Source organism: Egretta garzetta, unplaced genomic scaffold (genome assembly GCF_000687185.1).
Source record: "Egretta garzetta isolate BGI_Z169 unplaced genomic scaffold, ASM68718v1 scaffold170, whole genome shotgun sequence".
NCBI classification, from domain to species: Eukaryota; Metazoa; Chordata; class Aves; order Pelecaniformes; family Ardeidae; genus Egretta; species Egretta garzetta.
This window is the reverse complement of record NW_009258380.1, coordinates 1519-22160: the sequence shown is the minus strand read 5'-3', so window position 1 is coordinate 22160 and position 20642 is coordinate 1519. Positions and strand designations below refer to the sequence as shown.

The 20642-nt window shown below is 39.9% G+C and overlaps 1 protein-coding gene across 3 annotated transcripts in view; it reads right to left on the bottom strand.

Moving 5' to 3' along the window:
• The window catches only part of LOC104128266 (focadhesin-like), a 37719-nt gene extending 21692 nt beyond the window's left edge, over positions 1–16027 (bottom strand). Inside the window, exons 1-8 of one of the 3 annotated variants that reach the window (XM_035896397.1) lie at positions 15809–16027; positions 14672–14775; positions 12363–12451; positions 10143–10184; positions 7566–7674; positions 6944–7060; positions 4878–5116; positions 3402–3491 (exon numbers count right to left, since the gene is read on the bottom strand). In XM_035896397.1, coding sequence (XP_035752290.1) covers positions 3402–3491; positions 4878–5116; positions 6944–7060; positions 7566–7674; positions 10143–10184; positions 12363–12451; positions 14672–14755 — 770 coding nt within the window. In that variant the 5' untranslated portion in view covers positions 14756–14775; positions 15809–16027. Of the gene's footprint in view, positions 1–3401; positions 3492–4877; positions 5117–6943; positions 7061–7565; positions 7675–10132; positions 10185–12362; positions 12452–14671; positions 14776–15808 lie in introns of those variants that run through there. The other 2 variants (XM_035896388.1, XM_035896407.1) reach the window with 2 other exon arrangements.
• Positions 16028–20642: the final 4615 nt, after the last annotated feature.

The following is a 20642-nucleotide window of genomic DNA, read 5'->3' as shown; positions in this document are numbered from 1 at the left end:
CATGATGTCTCAGATTACCTAGCACATTTTAAGTGTTTTACTGCCAGTGCATCAGACATACTGCACTACTGTCATGACTCATCTTTGAATCTACTGTTGTTTATCTCAGTAATGTAACTTGCCCCTGTAGGGCAGTACAGTCTATCACATCACAGAATGAAGGACTTAATGAACAAATCATGAAACAAAATAAAAGGTTTGCATTTTAGGATGAAGGAAGACTGATATTTTCCTGATAATCCTGAGGTGAGTGGAGTTTGACCGGTTTCTGTAACAACAATATAAAAATTTGATGACAGTTTTACTTGAAAATGCCTTAAAGTCAAATCAAACAGCTACTGATGTTGTAAAAAAACTCCACAAAAGGCAGGTCAGTTTAATGTTCCACACAGCAATTTAAAGGAAGACTACTGCGTATTTCAAGCTTCATAACAAGTGGCTCTTCACCGCAATTTTATTCGACATGTATCACTTGCTTGCTATTTCGCCAGTATTATTATTCTTACAGAGGCAAGCTAGTTCTGCTATGCAATAACTTTATACAAAAAGCCGTATTTGCAAAGGTCTTGTAGAATTCATCCGCAATAGTGGAAATGTAACAAGGCAAGCCAGAAAACTCTGCTGTCCTTTGGTATTCTCAAAAACTTTTTACATGCAAACCTTTCAAAAGGTCAGAGTTAACCCAGTCTTCAACACGTTTTTCTTTGTTTGCAGGAAGGCAGAGGGAGGAGAGAGGGAGAGGAAGCAAAACTTTCCAATACAGGGATCATATGTACTGCTATGCTTGTTACCCATATGCTGTACTGTTACTAACTGGAATGTTGCCTTTGATTTTTTAAAAATTATTTATTTTTCTCCCCCAGTACACTGAGGTTGATCTGAAAAAAATCTATTGAATATAATCTACATGAATAACTGGAAAAGTTAACAGCCATGAATTTATATGCTTGCTGAACCTATGCTCTATGTAAGTTAGGCTTGGGAAAAAAAATGAGCTGTTATATAGCTTCCATAATCAGTAAGTGTGACAAAACCTAATAGCATAAAGAACTGTCTAAATCACCTGTCATGCACATTTTCCATACACATGCATACTGAAAAGTATATCAGTATATTTTAAAAATATACTTATTTCAGTTTGTCTAACGTAAATGCAGATTTAAAGTCCACTCATAGATCTCTTCATAACATCCGAGTGCATTCCATTTAAAATCAGGAGTAACTGCAAAGCTCCTAAGTCTCTACAATCTATGAAACTGTTTCAGTTAAAAACTGAAGCATCATCACATTAACATGTTTAACCACCTGAAATGTTTTTTCCCTTTAAAAGAGTGCGAGTTTCACTTTGTTTTTCTTTCTTGTGTGGTTATGACAGCTAAAAGAGTACTGATTTACGAGCATTATTCACAATGACCTTTTATGAGAGGAAACTTCAAGTTTAGAGTATTTTATGCAACTTACACAGACAGAGAGATTCTTATGGAACATAAGTGGACCCTCACCAAGCTAAAGCACTGGTTCAGGGAAAGATTCTTAGGGCTTACTGGAAGCAACTCTGTTTTCTTCATTCCTCTTACCACCTCCCCTTTCCCTCCACCCCCCAGTATTAAAAAGAGAATTCTCCTAATTAAATGAAGACAGTTATAATACAAAACCAACATTCCTATCAAGGCCAACATTATCAGTGAAGCGGGGTTGTGTGAGCTCCAATTTGCATAGCGCACGCATTGATAAACCACTTTCTGATAAAGCACTTTCTTATCTAGACACTCAAGGCAGAAAAACAAAAACAAAGCAAAAATTCAGCAAACCCCTCTCTTTCTCGATAACATCTTTCAATGTGTGACATGTCTCACTTAACATCCTGGAGAAGCATGTTACTGAGCAGAGCAGCACATTTTCTAAAACAGTCAGGAGGCATGCCACATCGCACAAGTTTACAGCTGGGCTGCAGGGAGCAGGGGGGGCCAGCAGTGGCCCACAGAGCTCCCCGTGCCCTGCAAGGTGACAGGGTGGTACCGGGAGCCTTCCTGGCCCTGTGTAGCCTCAGAGCAGCCGCAGGAGAGGATATGATTACTGCTGGCATTCAGAAAAAAGGGAACTCTGTCCTCCCACATCTGTACCGCATAATGTATCTACTCTCAAAAAACTTGCAACCTATTTTAATGGAAAAAGAGAATTGCCAGTTTAGCATGGGTGAAACACTAATGAAAAGGTCAGTGTAACACGTCCCACAGTCAGCCATGCCTATGAAAAGTCTGGAAAGACCCTTGCTTTGGAATAGCAGTTTAAAAGTGGACAAATGCCAAACTTGGACAAGTCTGCACATTTACAGCTTTACATCTTTGTTCACAAAGAGTGCTCACACTAGACACCAACTTACCATTAACCTTTAAAAAATGTAGCCATTATGCCCAGCATAAAAAACTACCTACCCTTCAATCTCCCCTTTCCTACTTACCATTGTCATACTATTCTGGCAACGTCTCGCTGCCAGGGAAGTTTACTTGGCTTTTCTGTGAGGCGTTTTTCTCCAGCTAATAGGTTGCACAAACAAGCAGCAAGAGGTGTAACAAAGTGGTGCAGCTGATACAGCCCCTGCGCATGACGTGTCTCAATCCTGCACTTGGCAGCAGGCAAGGTGGGACCAGAGGGGCTGGGCATCAGCTCTTAGGGACAGCCTTGGACACTGGTTGAGCTGTCCCTGGGGCCAGCCTGGGCCCCCACTGAGCCAGGGCCAGACACACACCCAGGCAGCGATGAGGGCTAGCAGTATGCGGGCAGCGCAAGCAGGACACAGCTATGAGAGCCGGGGGAAGGACCACCCCTTTACTCTGTGCTCACCAATACACTGGAATACTGCTCTGAATGTGGGAAAGACAGCAAAAAACTGGGACAAACTCATGGGACGCTACTGAGGCTGTGAGCCTGGAGCCCTTGCCCCGAGAACAGAGGCTGGGTGACCACAGCTGGTTCATCTGTGAGAAGGGATGGCTTTGGTGGTACCCAACAGCATCTCCAGCACTTGACGAGAAAGGACAGAGATTTAGCTGGGCTCTTGCATGCTGGGAGGCTGAGAGGCAGTGGGCACAAGCTGAAACATCAGATGTTCATAGGGAGATAAGGACAGACCAAAAGCGGAGCCAGGGTCCAGAGATGTTGTACTGTATCCAGTTCTGGGGATTTCAAACCCTGACCGTAAAGCCTTGGGCAATGTAGTCCAAGTCCATGGGAAGTGCTTGCCAACCTGCACAGTTGGTGATTCTATGGAAGTACTCAGAACAGGCTGTCTCCTTATCCTATCCTTACACTTTTCTGGGTAGAATGAAGGAATAAAAGCATGAATTAAAAAGGTGGAGCTCAAAATAAAGAAAGTATCATCAGTAATGGGGAAAACTCACTTGTACTCCAGACTTGTGTCAAAGCAGCAGTCTTCCAGCACATCCAGGGACTTCATTAGCACTAAGTTCATATGTTGACCAGGTACATCACTGCAAAAACAAAACATAAACCAAAAATTCCAAAACACAGCTCTGCTCTTTAAATCACATAGATTATTAAACCTCCTGCGAAGACTGAATGTGCCAGTAAATAGAGTTCTTTTCCTGCTGTGAGAGGTTCTCAGTAACTATTTGACTGGTCATTTGTGTCACATTCATATAAACATACTCATATACAAATAATAAAAACATATTCAGACCTTAACTGGCAGCCATTACTGCTACAACAACCAGAAAGAAACCCAACAAAACATGCCTGGCAGTAGGAGGAAGATACTTACAGAACATGATTTCAGCTAGACCTGTAACTATTTACAAGCTGAAAATTCACGATATTTTAAGATATTAGCTCTGTAAATCTTTCTCTGCATCTCTTTGCCTAACTTATTGATAAAAAAGGAAGCATTTATATCTCACTTCAAAACCCCAAACCCCTAAAATAAAGATTCACATACTCCAAAATGCCAAGCTGATCTAATGTGATTCTCTAAAAGCCTTATAATGCTTGTATGTAGTTCAGTTGTCACCATTGACTAACCATCCAGAGACAGTCCATTCCGAAATTATGTGGCTGAGTAAGGGGCAGCAAGGTATCAAGTCGCCAAAGCATGAAGACTAGAACAGGGCAATGCTGCACAGTGTTTTAACAAACGCAGGTGCATTGGAAACATGAGCTTCACCGAGCAAATTAACAACTGACAGCCGAATCTGTTTGATGCTTGTGCACCAAACAAAAATTTATTATGGGTATACAGGCAGACACAATCCTAGTAGTCAAGAAGTCGGAGGAGTATAAAGCCAACCTACTTAATTTCTCTGCAATCATCAAAAATTTGCAACTGAGGCCAACCTTTCTGTAAAGGAGGCATTTTCTACCAATTTTGGAACATCTGTTTGCTGCCAACATAGCTGTAGCAGCACACCTTAAAAGACAGCCCATTACACTACTTCTCTTGTAGCTCCATCCCCATATACGTAACTCACACAATCTAAGTGGACACTACCCAGTGTCCAGAGCACCACTTAGAAAGGAACCAATGAGAACCGCAAATTATTTTACAATTAAGTCTCCTACAGCAGCTAATGCCATTTGAAAGCATGTGTGGCTCTTCTAGCTGACTGCTTTGCACCCGTACCTTAGGGTATTATGAAAATTAATCATTCAGCATGAACAAATGGCAAAATATCCAAGATAGCATTCGGGGAGTGGGTGGTGAAGACTGATAATAAAAGACATCTTTTAAGAAATGTTGCAAAGCACCTCAAGAATCATTTGCCTATGACTTGTAAATATTTTAATTCCTCAGAACTTAAGGCCACATGCAGGAAAAAAAAGGAAGTTATCTGCACACCTGCATTACATATGGTAATCCTTACCTGACTTTTTCTTCATACAAACGTGAGATAAACATGCCCAAACCAAGGCCCATGTGGATTTGAACAGCTTGAGACTCATCGGCATTTGGTTTCCCAGGTAACCTGTCAGTCAGCATATTCAGGACTTCCTCAACCTTTTCCTTCCATGATACCATGAAAACTGGCACCAAGAGAGACAAAGCAGTCGCTGCACAGGAACGAGCAATAATGCTAGCAGTATTTTCACCTGAATAGGATTTCTAGAAAAACATAAAATTTTTTTTTTTTTTTCTGTTGGGAGAGGGAAATAAAATTCCCTTCTAGGTAGTAGCACTCAGCACTTTAGGAATTTAAGAATACCTATACAGCAAACAGCGGCACAGATGTATTGCAATCCGGCAATAAACAGTATTTCATGGAACTGTCTATAGTAACTTTTCCATTTGCCTTACCTTGTAAGCAGCTTAAAACTATGGTAATTCAGAGTATAATTTTTAAGTGTAAATAAGATTGTTAAGTATAAAACTGTAAACAAAAGATGCAGCTAGAAATTAACAGCTGGTCTGCACATAAATACATTTGTCTATTTTAGTTTTCACCCTCCTTGTTAAAATATCCAGCAGTGTGATCAGAAACACAAACAGAAACCAGACATGATGTTAACTATTTCTGTAATTGTAACACACCAAGAATTTAGTGAGTTGGAAAAGGCACTACCTTAAAAGCATCATACCTAGGATGACAAAATATCTTGAGATCTTGCAAGATAACCAGCAGAGATGCTTTCCAGAAGAAAGATCTCTTACAAAGGTTTTTAATTCCTTTCCATTTTGAAAGGTAAAAATCCGTACAGCTACCTCTACTTATAAAGCAATGGACTGATTTTAACTAACAGCCTAATGTATATTTATCAACTTCTACATGCAACTGTGAAAAGGAAAAAAAAAAAAAAAAACAAATCCCATTGGGATGCAAGGCACTCTGCAAGACAGCAATTTCTATTATGTACCTTAGAATTTTACAAGCATAACATTTTATTTTTTTAACAGAGTGAATTTTAGAAACAACCCACTGTCGCATTGTTCCATCCTAAAACCACCTTTCTTAAACAGCATTATTTTCAAAGGCAGGAGTCACAGAACAATTCAGCAAGAACTGCTAGTGCCAACCAAGTAGTTGAATCTCCTTGCGTCCAATCAGTGCAGTGTTATATTTGACACTACGTTTGATTTGGTGATCTGTGTCCCCTACCAGTGATGACCAGAGCTGACTCAAGTCCACCAGTAATTTTCAGCTTTTTGATGCTACCATCTCACTACTGGACTAAATGCAGTTCATTAATACAGTTAATGAAGTTCCCATCACAAAACATTACAATACGTTAGCAGGCTGGTATTTGGCCTTGTAGGACCCAAATTCCCTTCTGCATCCATGACACAAAGAATCTCCAACCTCCTTGTTTTGACCACAGTCAGTCAAGAGTTAGTAACAGCTATTCCTCAAGGTCTATACTGAGCATTCAGTCCATCTTCCAGGTCTACTTAAGAACTGCCTGATACTTATATGGCTTGAGAATTTTAGGCTGGTTATGACACTGTGAGCATGTATGATACAACTTCTACTGGCCTTCAGGGGTTCAAGATGTACTGTAAAATAAGAATCCCTGGGTCCACAACTGTTAGATTTTGAGAAAGTATGCATTTCAGAGCCATAAGGAGTGGTGTCAGAATCACTCAAGAGTTTGATAGCATGGTCTGTGGAGAGTCTGTTCATGTTGCAAGGTTTTGTTTTGTACATACATGCTGAATATTCTAGGTCTTGAAGGGTTTTTTTTTTTGTTTTTAAAAATTCCTTCATTCTTGTATCCTCACATATGGCTTTTACTATTTTGGCAATAAGATAAACACTCAAGGCAAACCCAAGTATAAGCAGAAAACACAATGAAAGAAAAAGAACGAAAGCAAGAGAAGTTTTGATTGTCTTGTATTACAAATACTACAGGGCAAACTGAACCAGGAAACTCCACACTAAGAACTCCAGGTATGAAACACAGATATATCCCCTTGCCTTAACACAACACCACATACCTGGTAGAACCATGGGAAGACTTGACCTTTAGGGTGATAGCGACTATTCACAATACTAAAGAGGGTCTCTGTCACCATAGAAATCCAGTGTTTTGTGGGAAGAAAATCAGGTTCAGTCTGCAAAAATCAAATCCAAATATTCATTGTTATTTTTTCTTAAATCAGGTCCTACCTGAACAAAAGCTCAGCAGCTGATGTTCTAGCTATGATCCATCAGGAATGAGATTATTTGTCATTCTTATGTACGGCAAGTAGCATGATTTACTTGCCAGTGCTGACCCTCCAGACACTACTTTTGTTCAGGTACTATTCAGTGACAGCAAAAATTATGAGAAAGGAAGCTGGCTGGGTTTCAGTGTCCCCCAGACCTCTATCTCATCTGTTAAAACCAACAAATAAACGTGTTAGTCATTATGTTTCTTGTGAGAAGGCAGCTACACACTCTAACTGCTTTTGCATAGATCACACACCAGCTACCAGATAAAATTTCACCCTGCTTAGTGAATGCTAACTTCAAAATGTGAAGTACTTCACATCCACTTACCAGTCCCCCAAACACTTGACCATATTGTTTCACTATATTCCACTAAGAGTAGAGAATGTCTTTCCCAGATGGACTCACCTCAGGCATCCCTTCAGTGTCTGAAGAAAGGCTGCTTTCGTATTTGGCTACAGCAACTGCAAGACCAGTTAAGGCAAAAATAGAGTTTCCTTTCACCACTGGGCTGTCTCTGGACAGAAGAAGGCAAACAGTTAAGAAGCCTAATAGACATGCAGGCAACAAAAACGTGTAGCTTAATGAAGGGAAGTTATGCTACAGGTGGTCCAGGAGGGAAGGCTTTTGCACCTAGCAACTTTATTGGGCTGTCTTCTAACTCAGCAAAAGTCTATTGCATTTCATCTTCAGAAATTAGAGAAAGAATGGGGCAGAGAAGTGTTTCAGTCATCTTGTCTTGTTTGTCTTTTATATAAAGCTCAGCACTCACTAGGTTGTATAGAAACAGAAGCTTGCTTCCACTATAATGAGGACTGCCACCCTGCAAAGCAAGTAGCACTCACAGAAATGCACCAGTTGGTCTTAGCTAGTACCATCTCTACATAGGACAACACAAAAAAAGCTCTTCAAAGAGAGTGCTAGGCAGGCAGGCATCCTCATTGCAACAGCATCTGTTCAGAAGATTTAGCAGAGCAGCCATCGCTAAAATCTCAGCTTAAAAAATAGTAGTTTTGAATTACTCCCCTATGCTATGAAAACATTAACATAATGGAAAATGACAGGTTTCAAAGAGTACTAACTTCTACCACAGTGCAAACCTTTACTTTTAAGGAACTCAAGAAAGATAGATGTCAGTATCCTAGTCATTCCCAGAAAAACATATTGCAACAAAAACCTGCTGGAGCTCTCTTACTGTTTTACAATAGCAGCTGAACAGTACAAGTGTACTAAACCACTTACAGTCTTACACTAGACCAGTACACACTGTTCTATACTTTTTGCATCAGTGTTCCATTTCTATTTTTATAGCAACAGTTGAGGAAGTTTTTAAATGCACTTACACTGCAAATTTAGGCATTGGTTCCAGATCCGATGATCTCATTTTCACAATACAAATATTTTCTGGATTTCTGGTTTGTTTTTTTAAATTAAGACACACAGGTCTTAGTGGAATGTCATTGACTTCTCCTGTTTGGAACACAAACTATTTCCTTTCAGATAAGAGACACCTACAAATAATTATAACTAAGTGCTTACTTAAGTTCTTTGAAATCTTGCCATATCTCTTTGCCTTAAATAATTTCCTAATCTATGTATAGAAATTTTGTTGTTGTTGAGCATCAACTTCTAAAAGGTTACATTTCATGATGCATCTCAAACAGAAACTTCTGAATCTACACACTCATGAAAGCTGGATACTTTAATGAAGGTAAAAAACATCTTCCTAACAATCCCCAGGAGGATAAACGAACAGTGTCTTACTCTTTATTGGAAATATGGTGAAGACCCCCAGTATTTTCTTAAAAGAAAGTCAGTAAACACAAGACGTTTTAGAGACATGATCTATGCACAGGAAATTCTTCTGCTGTTATGTAATGAAAATTCACACCTCCCGCCCAAATTAGGCAGTGCTTCTACCTCAACTAGTTTTGCTAATGAACTTCTATAACTAAAATAATAACTTTAAGTATATTCTGTATCTCAGAATTAAAGTTTATTATTTTGTTTCTCCTTTATCTTTTTACTACCATACCTTAACAAAAGTATTTATTGAGTAGCTAAAATATCAAACAGATCTTCCAATTTAATCAATCCCTCTTTAACTGACCCCTTCAAGATGGACCAATATGCAAGGAAATAGAACAGCTGGGAATATTTTAAATATCTGAACAATGATAAATTAAAAACAGGAAAAAGTTCAAACCTTTATGGTTTTGAGTCTTAATTAAAATCTCCAGAAGTTTCAACTTGCAAAATTATTTCAAACTAGACTTCTATACATTTACAAGACATACAATTCAAGATTGAAATGCTCTGTGAAATGTCACTGTAATTCTTTCACTGATGACTTCTTTACGACTGAAAATTTTCTAAGTATTTGTTCTTATGAGCATTCACTATTTCTGATGCTTTTGCTTAACCCGGCGCAAGTGACCAATTTCAGGTTAACCAAGGGCAAAGCATAATTGTCTAGCTACCAGTAGAGTGTGAAAGGAAGAAGTCAAACCACTTTAGCAGCCTATAAAGGAAGGTTAAGATACTTATTGCTGCCTGACAACAGCAAAATTAACAAGCCTGTCACAAACTGGAAACATGTAATTTCCTGCCTGTGGGGGCATCTGGGCACAAGGCACCTTAAAAGAAAGTGGGAGAGTTTTGAAGAGCCCATAGTCCACTGAAGACCAGCCAACTTCTAGATAAGTGAAGATTATTTGAAGCAAGCAGTCTACTAGTTAAAAAAAGAACAGACTAATAGTGCATATATCACTACCCAGGCTTTACTGAAAACATTAGGCATCAGCCTTTCTAACAGACACAGTTAGTGGTAAAAATCTCAAAGCACAAGGTGGGGAGGAATTCCTTTTCTGAACAGCAGTCATGTGAAATCATGAAATTGGCAGATAAACAACTGCAAAAAATACTATCTTACATCTGCCACAAAAGAAAACTCATTTTCATCTGTAATAAATTACCAGTTCTTACTTGGAAGCACCTTTGATGACATCAGTCAACATATCTCTGACCCTGCAACAGAAAGAGAAAGAATTTACACCACGTTCATTATACCATAGCATGAACTAAGCTAATTTCCCCTTATGCCTTACATGTGTCCATTCTAGGTTAACAATTATCTCATCTAGCTATCAGAAGACTTAATGCAAATTAATAACAAACATTAAAACTGTAAAAGTGCTTACGTACCACCCAACATTTCTTCATGCTCATGTGTACTACCAATGTTTTATAAAGGGCTCTTATTTGACTTCATACCACTTCTTGTAAAATGGAGGTTCATGCAATAGCCATAAAATCTGTTCTTTGAGCTGTTACACATAAGTTTCCAGACCACGGTGCTATGCTTTAGCATAACAAAATTAGAACGTTTTACAATGGGCAACCATAACAATTTATGCAATACTTACTACACTCCTGGAAACCACTATGTGCAGTTATGCTATTAGGCAGTACAATAGCCTGAATCCATTTAAATGAAAGCCATAGTAGTTACTATTTCTTACACACGACTGTAGTTGATTTATAATAGTCTACTTGTCTGCCTTTGTTTAGTTTTGCATTCATATCAAGACAGAAGCAGAGATGCAGTGAATCTTCTATATTGCCAGGTTTGAGTGATGAGAGGGATCCTCTATACTACAACATATAATACCATCCTGACTATGACTGTCTCCCTACAGAAAAAGATAAAACTCCAATCACAGTTCCACTACACAAGATTACAAGACTAAAAATGCATGCCTTGTAAAATAGGGCCATATGGTGTAAGACTGAGCTATATTCAGGCTTTAAAAGAAACTTACTCAGGCTTGCCTTCATAACCACACTGGTCTTGCACAGTTTCAAACCCACCTACACTAGACACACTTAGAACAACTTGGCAAATACCAATGCAAAATTGCACAGTACTTATACTATAAAGCATTAACACTAAAGTTTACACCAAACTGCCCATGATCAGGTTAATCCCAGTGGGCAACACAAATGCCTCATGGGTACTGAAGTTAGAGCCCTGAAGCCTCGATCATTTTAAGGGAGAACAGGAAAAGACATGAAAGCTAACACCGGGCTTCCAGTTCTACTGCTTTGATTTCTCTACTGTTAAAGGGAATTCTATTAACTTTTGACATAGCTTACATCAACATTATTTGGGAAATATAGAGCAGAAATCAGTTCAAGAGAAATCCACAAAAGCAGCATTGCTATAGGCATTGTTCTCATCTGGAAAATGTTTTCTCTTTATCCCTATCAAGGAAGGGATCAGGCAGAGCAACAACAGAAAATTGTGCCACCATTACATAAAGAATCTCTCTGACAATACTGTATCATTCTCAATCTTACTATGTAACCCTCTAATCTAGACTTAGCTGGAATAAGAGACACAAATCTTGTATTCTTGTTTAGTGGGACTTAGTAACACCTTTTTGACTGAAATGGGCAAAAGGGCATTTTGGTTTTGTTTGTACGTACTTTGTTCCCAATGCACTTATGAGCAAGCACAGAAACAGATATTTATACTGTCCATGGATACATAGTTCTTCCTCCTCTTCTATCTGTGAAGCCTCCCATTTCACACCTTGTGCCCCTGGCCATGCACATACATGGCTAAATACTGACAGACTGAGAGGAACTCCTCGGCTGACTAAAACAGAAGTAATTGGGGACATGGATCAGAGCGTGCATCATCTGCTTGCTTTTAAACATCCTCAAGCTCAACACTGCCAACTTGCCCTGCACATTGAGATGTGTCAGTTCACTACGACATACATGATACCATGGCTGCTTACATTTCTTTTATCACGCCATTTTCAATGAGACAGCTCGCTTAGTCTCTAGAAGTAAGTTTCGCTCTTTGCATAATCCTTCTATTTTAACATGACACAAAACAGTTTTCTATTCCTTCCAGTTCCTCACCCTACAAACTTTCAGACACTGTAGAGGGGAAGGTACCTGTGAACCTGTGCATATGGGAATCCTTACAGACAGTTACCCAGTAGTCTCTTTCTTCTGGCTCCCCTCCCTCAGTCATTGTATCTGGTGGTGGTTTTGTTTGTTTGTTTGTTTTTTTCAGTAGTGCTCTTACAGTCTTGAAACTTGCAAAACTAAAGGCTTTGAAGGTCTTGGCCGCCTCTGCCCCCTCTCTTGCCATTACAAGTGATCAGGAGCTGTCGACAGGCACTTCCTTACCAGAGCCAGGCTGTAAACTGTTTGTACTGCACCTCTTCAGGATCCTCTTTTCCACGTTTTAACTGCATCTCCAGCTCTGCCTGCCTCCCCTGCAGAATTACAGAATAAGTCACAAATGGATCGTACATGGCCAATCATCGTAAGATTTCTTCAGAGAACACTTAGGTAATGGATGTACCCTTTCACTTGAGGGCTCCTTCGTAAGTGAACTTGACTGCTTTTCTTATGGGATCCCACTATAATACACAAAATACTAAGTAAAAGAATTCATGATTTTTTTATTCTGAGCGAGAAAGACAAGCTGCAGATGGCACAAAAGGCCACAAATACTGAGACATTTCTCCTAGTCCATGCAAAAAGACAAGTTCCCTTGGAAAAGGGTACAACAAGCAGGGAATGAGATTTAGAAGCCTGCTAGTTAAAACGGATTCAAACAGCAAAACATCACTTTCTTGATTCACCACTTAAAGCAGAATTCCTCATCCTTTTCCTTTCTATGACAGCAACCTCCCTGTGACCTCCTACAACAGTTCTGTTTGTACCTTAAAGGAGATGATATGGATTCTGGTCTCTAACAAGTTATCTAAACGTATTAAGGCACTTTGCTTTAATGTCCAGTCTCCAACTGTGAGACAACTACATCTCAACTTGTTTAGGTTGTCAGTTACTGTTCCTTAGTAGGTTATTAAACCTTAAGTGAAAAATACAGGCACATAAGCTGTGTTTTTCAGGTATTGAATGCCTGTAGTTTGGGTGTGCATGAAAACCTGAGAATGCAGAGTCAATCCTGTAAATCCAGATATCACTCAAAAGGTGATTCTCCACAGAGATTTAAAGGAGCATATACAACACACTGACTAGAGAGAAGGCTGCATAAAACCTATGTAAAAAACTACTGCAATTTTCCAGAACACATGAACATTGGCTTAAGTTCTGTACTAAATCAAGTCCTGTAGGATCATCATGATGAATTTGATTTCAGTCTCAAAAATATGCTGAATGCACAAATTGGTAGAAGTGCTTAAGCATGTGAGAAGACGTAAAAAAAGACAGGACTTTCAGGTGTCCAAAGGGAAAAAAAAATCCTCACACAAGTGTTTTGGTGAGCTGGACTCTATGAATGTTTGCCTCCAAACTGTAGAAATGATAACTCTACTAGCTGTTCAGAAATACTGAATTATGCACTATCCAGACTACTCCTCTTATACTGTAGTCTCTTTTGACCATCTCAGATGAAACGTACTATAGAAGCATAAGGAGTAAGTAAAGATACTAGGTCTCCAGTGAAGGACTTGAGAAGCAACAAAAATAGACTCTATTGCCCTGTAAAATGGCACAAAATCCTAGAGAGGCTTTCAGAAACAAGTCTGGTAAATGCCAAGCTTCTTGTGAAATCCTGCTTTAGAGGGGAAGTAAAATAGGAAAGTAATTAAATGCAAGCAACAATGGCCCCCTCTGTAGTTAAGACCTAAAATTACAATTTGAATAGCTGCTGCCTGCTTTGTAATGGGTCTGGCTCAGCTTAGAATCTGATATTTTGCTTATAGCCAAGATAAAATTTGTTTTGAAAATGTTAGAGAAGCAGATGGTTTGCTGCACAGCAAAAGAGGGAACAGTCAAAGCTTCCAGAATTTGCTCAGCAACCTGAGCTGCTCATGCTGAAAACAGCTGATATGGCCTGGAAATACAAACAAATAAGCCCTTCTAGCAGCACAAAGACAGCCTTCTAGAAGGCAGCTATTTGTTAAGGTTTTTAGATCATTTTCCTATTGAAAAACCAAACAACACTACATTATTCTAGGTATCTGGTCAGCTAACCTAATGAAAGAAAGGCTTTAAAGTATTTCCTAATCATTAGATAGGGTGAAAAAAATCAAAAGATAAGTCCCTCACAGTGTGACAGCATTACATGCTGATTAAGAGAAGATCTATTTAATGAATCATTACTCAATAATTTCTGTATCCTTTGTGATATTACTATTACAAAATTCCTGCCTAAAATAATAGGTTAGAGCTCTAGCTAAAATTTCACATTCTAAAAATTCTAAGAATTGACACATTCTGCAGCTTGACACAGGAACAAGACTGCAAGAACCTGAACTGTAAGCAGAAGTTGAACTTCAAAGTAAACTACAAAGTATCCCAGATTGCGATGCCATTAACTGAAGATTCATCTTATTTTTATTTCATTTTCACAAATTTTATTATTAAACACCTCAAGGTCTATTTTTAAATTATTGTAACTTGCTCTTGCTGGTAAAAACAAAACACACACTTGAATGAGCATTAATGTGCACGATATTATGTACCTCAAAATTACCTGCAGGACTGCACTGTAGGTTCGATTCATAAATCCTAGCCAGGACTGTGGCAGCAGTATGGAGCGGTGCCATTCAGAAGGTTGAATATTAACCTGTACAACACACCAGAAAGGGTCGAAGTGGTTACATTCAGGCTAACATATGCAGAATGTATGTTCTCCAACCTGTGATTTGCAGGCAATCATTTGTGTGTGTAGGACATTACACATGGCTGTAGGAAACTAAAATGATAACGTACTTTTTTCTCCTTTCTGATTTTACCCACACCAAGTTGCTTTCTACTTCGTTATCCAGACCAGACAAAATTGGTTGCTTCATGCAGTTCAACAGATAATTGATCCCAGAGAGAGCAGTGGAATTCTATGTAGCAATAAGTACAACATTTAATAGCACTGGCAGACAAAAATACGTACATAACAAAGATGCTAGTGCAGTTTATGTTTGTCATGGTTTCTGTAAACCTACAGAGCTGCTAAAAGCTTTAAACAGGTCTTTAAAATAAATACAAGTACATGACTATCTAAATACAGGGGAGATTATTCAAAAGGAGTTGGATTGAAAATAATGTTGAGAACAAACTAATGTTTTAGTTGTTGCTAAGTAGCATTTATACTAGCCAAGGACTTCTTCAGCTTCCCCTGCTCTGCCAGTGCACAAGAAGTTGGGAGGGGACACAGCCAGGACAGCTGACCCCAACTGGCCAAAGGGCTATTCCAGACCATCTGACGTCATGCTCAGTATATCAACTGGGGGGAGTTGGCCAGGAGGCAGCAACTGCTGCTCAGGGACAGGCTGGGCATCGATCAGCAGGTGGTAAGCAATTGTGCTGTGCTTTATTATTATAATTTCTCTTCCTCTGCTGTCCTATTAAACTGTGTTTACCTCAACCCACAGGTTTTACTTTTTTTTTTTTTTCTGATTCTCTCCCCCATGCCATCAGAAGGGGGAGGTGAGCAAGTAGCGGTGTGGTGCTTGGTTGCCAACTAGGGTTAAATCATGACAAACCGTTGACCACTACCCTTTGGATGTGACCATCCAACCAATTCCTCATCCACCAAACATCAAATCCATATATCTCCAAATCAGAGAGAAGGATGTTGTTGGGGACTGTGTCAAAGGCCTTACAGAAGTCCAGATAGATGACATCCATAGCTGTTCCCTTGGCCACTGAGGCAGTCAATCCATCGTAGAAGGCCATTAAGTCAGTCAGGCAGGACTTGCCCTTGGTAAAGCCATGCTGGTTGTCTTGAATCACCTCCCTGTCCTCCGTGTCCCTTAGCATAGCTTCCAAGATGAATGGTTCCATGATCTTCCCAGGCACAGAGGTGAAGCTGACAGGTTGGCAGTTCCCAGGGTCTTCCTTTCTGCTCTTTTTGAAAATGGGCACAATGTTTCCCTTTTTCCAGTCACACCTGGCTGCCATGACTTTTCAAGTATGAGATTGCTTCCACACCACCCCCAGCCAATTCCCTCAGGACCCTGGGATGCATCTCATCAGGTCCCACAGACTTATATATGTTCAGGCTCCTCAGGTGGTCATGAACCTGATCTTTTCTTACAGTGGGAGGGAATTTGCTGCCCCAGTCCCTGCCCTGTGGTCCATCCACAGGTGTGGGAAGAGAGGCTGCCAGTGAAGACTAAAGCAAAGAAGTTACTGAGCACCTCGGCTTTCTCCTTGTCTCTTATTACCAGTTTGCCAGTCTTGCTCATCAAGTGGGGTATGCCTTCTTTGACTTTCATTTTCTGGATGATATACCTGTAGAAGGCCTTCTTATTATTCTTTACTTCCCTTACCAAGTTCAGCTCCAGGTATGCCTTGGCCTTCCTGACCCCATCTCTACACACAGGCAGCGTCCCTATACTCTTCCCAGCATACCTGTCCATGCTTCCACTGCCTGCGCATTTCCTTCTTGCCCTTTAGTTTGACTAGCAGGTCTTGACTCATGCATACTGGTGGCTTGTCTTCCCTTCCTGATTTCTTATACTCAGGTATTGAGAGCTCTTGCACTCTATGGAAAGGGTCCTTAAAGATCTGCCAGCTCTGTTGTTCTCCCTTGTCCCCAAGGACAGTTTCCCAGAGGGTCCTATTGACCAGCTCTTTGAACAGCTGGAATTCTACCTTCCTAAAATTCAGGGTCCTGACTTTACTCTTTGCCTGACCCATATTCCTCAGGACTGTGACCTCCCCCAGTGCATGATCACTGCTTGCCCAGGCTGCCACCAATCTTGGTGTCACCAATTAGCTCACTTGCGTTGGTGACCAGCAGGTCCAGTATTGTATCCCCTCTGGTAGGGCTGTCTATTACCTGGCTTAGGTATGTATTTCAAGCTTCCTTTAAGGAAAGGAATTGTTAAAAAAAAGGAAGGAATCAGAAAGTTTCTTTCTAGGAAGCACTAGTATAGAGCTAACAGAATGAAAACACCGTCTCAGTTTAAAGAAACATGCAACAGTTTTCCCTGCCTGCCTCCAAATCTCACAATAGTATGACAGCCTCAACTTCACAACAGAAGAATAACTCAAACAGTCAACTATACAATCTGATGTATGTGCACAGACTTTCCTCAGGAGCTCAAGGTTGCTCTCTTCAGTAAGCACCATAGCAAACTGATTCAAAGACTTTTTCAGAGCATGCTGAAAAACAAAAATGAAGTCAAGTGATCTCAGTAACAAGCCATTTTCTAGCCCTTGGTAACTTAATGAAGTAATTACAGGGGTAAATTACAACAGAATGCATCACAAATTCAAGGCCACCAAGGAAGTTTTTCCAGACATCAGTCCTGCATGATATATAGGCATCTCCCCCGCAATTTGCATGTTATGCATTTTATAAATCAAATATATTATTTCACAAAAAATGTGTGTCACAACTAATTAGAAGAGTCCCTATTTCCCTCTCTCCAGGACTGTCTTAACAGCAGCAACATTTTATTACAGTAAGATAGGAGTTAATGTGTCCTCTCCTTTTAAACTGCTGTGTTTTCAGGCCCACAAACAACATAACCTCTGTAATTAAAATGATGAGTGTGCATTATTGTATCTCATCATATTCCACAGTAGACATACAGAATTTATTTCTCTCGCTACTGTCCAATTATTTCCTCTGTCTGCCTCTACCAAAAAGATCAAAAAATGTCACCACACCCATTTGGACTCCATGGGAAATAAGTTATTTAATCTCAGCAGTTTCCAGGATAATCAGTTTTTAATAAAGGAAAGGCAAGCATATCAGGTTGAGGTGAGATGGGATGTATCTCAGATCTGCTGTTTAAGGCCTATGCTTTCTGTTTCTAAATTAAAAGAACATGCCAGACTCCCTGAGTTATGGAAAACCCTGTGAACCGTGATCAAAAATTGTGCAAAGCCCTCCTACAGTAACTGATCTTGCCAGGCTTAGTCCCAGGTTATTATTCTTCCTTTTTATTCCTCCTATTTTATTTTACTACATAGACTAGTCACTGTTAACATGTAGAACACTGCACGACTCAAGATACGCAAAACTCTCCTTTCTCCATAACGTGCTTCACTGGCCCCCTGTGTACAGAAAGGTTAACCAACATAAGCAACTGAACTTTCCTTGTCTGTTAATTATCTTCCTAAATCCTCCTGCTTAATCTCCTCTATTTTATGCCCCTCATGATCTACATAAAGCAGTCAATGTTCTTTCTTTACAAGGATCTTATAACGAAAAGCAATGGACGGTGCTAAAGCTTCAAGCCTGCTGTCAGTGGTGAAATTAAAACAGTTTTGACTAAGTATTAATACATCTATAGAAATAAATACAATTGAAAAGCCAACCAATCAAAAGAGATGAGCTACTCCACCCCACAGCCAATACATACGCTGCAGAAAAAGAGAAATCTCATCTTTAAATGACTCAGTTAACACTAGCTCTTCCTTTTTAGGCAAAATTTTATTCTCAACCCCCTCTCATCTCTGCTCCTCAATTCCTCCAACAAGTCAACGAGCAGTCAAGGCTCCAGTGAGCATTGTTTGCCTTAGGTTCCCGAGGCATATGCAGCAACTACAGTCTTCCCATTTGCCTCTACTCTGAAACTAGTTTAGACTTGTACATTTAGATTTGTCTGGTCTCACTGTGATCTGTGAAGTTTACCATGTAATCCACATTTGTGCACCAGAACAAAAGCAGGCCTTCAGAACACTTCAGATGCTCATCCAGGAAATATAGAACTTCAGGTGTATTGTTGCATTTAAAGCAACTAGACAACATGGTCTAATCAGGAATGTATTATTAGTACCTTGCATATCTTCTCTAAAATTTGCAGATGTGCTTGATGACCAGCAGAACTGTTGAGCAGCTTTTGATCAATTAACTTTCCTCATAGCAGTAAACATTTTGTATGTATGTGGAATCAGAGGACAACAACAGGAAATAGAACATCTTCACATAAAAAAGAACACTGAAGTAAAATTCATCTACAACAGAAAATGATTGGGCATAGTGCTGAACATTATCACATAAGCAGCAGTGATACCTGCTATTTCAGCACAGGAAACCAGCAGTCTTTCCTTCTCTATCACTGGATACACAATGATAACAACAACTACATTAAATATTAATTAATACTAGCAAGCATAATTAAAGCTGACAATAAGTGAAGTTCAGATTCTTCTGAATGCACAATTTATGTGTAAGATGATATTGGGCAGGTGGGAGGCAGAGGAAAGGAGGTTCAAGGGACTTCAGAACCAATGACGAGTGGTTGTGAAGCACTGCCACACTGCTTCTGGGATGGTCTTAGGAGGCAGCATAGTCAGACCAGGCTGCCAAGTAGTTTTCAAGGAAGAATCATAGAATCATAGAATGTTTTGGGTTGGAAGGGACCCCTAGAGGTCATCTAGTCCAAGCCACCTGCAGTGAGCAGGGACACTGTTTACTAGATCAGGCTGCTCAGAGCCCCGTCCAATCTGTCCTTGAATGTTTCCAGGGATGGGGCCTCCACTACCTCTCTGGGCAACCTGTTCCAGTGTTTCACCACCCTCATTGTAAAGAATTTCTTCCTTGTATCTAGTCTAGCCACAGCCTGACACCTGAGGCAATAAGAAACAGCATGAGCTAGGAGCTAGTAATCTGAACCTGTTGATTGATGCTTAAGAAGGACATGTCCCTGAAAAGACACACAAGCATAGACTGCGTTGGCCAAAACCCAAGAGAGGGAATGTTGGCAAACCACAGGAGATACTACTACTGTACTTTAACACTTCTGAATACATATGGCACAAGTTTTGCATGATTCTGCAAGACTGGAAAGTAATTTCAAGTGAAAGCAGAAGCTCATTTCCCTTCTCCAGCGCACTCCCAGTAAAAATCAAACACCATGGCAAGATCTGGATGAGCTTTCAGCACGGGTGCCTCTGTGCTGCCACAGATCTTTGTATATCACTCACTTGTTTTGCACTGATACAGAGTCAGCAGAGGGCACAGAAAACAGATTTAGGGAACAATGAAAGTATGTTTCTGTCACTTTCCTAGGTATCTAATTGAGATAATACTGTTTAAAGAACCTAGAAACTATGATATCATCAATATTCAGGGCCCATCTTAAAATCTCCTGTAGAGCAGGGAGACTGGGAATCCCACTAAGTTCTCTTACTAAATACAACAGGTTTCCACCTCAATTGCCCTGCCTACTCACATGGTCCCTAAATTCAGCTCATCTCTAACAAATGTGTAGCTGTGAAAATGTGTTTTAGACAATACCTGTATGTCAGTGAAATGCTTACACATGTGTTTAAATGTCCTTCTCACATATGGGGCATATAAAATGTAGCCTCAGTGATTCCATAAATAAGGCTAGCATTACATACCCATATCAATGAAATAGTGAAGTAGCATCTCTTTTCATCCCGAATTTTTTCTTAGAGGCTCTTTTTAACATACTTGCATGCATACACTTTGAAATCCTCCCCTCAGCATTCCTTTCTGAGAAAAAAATTGTC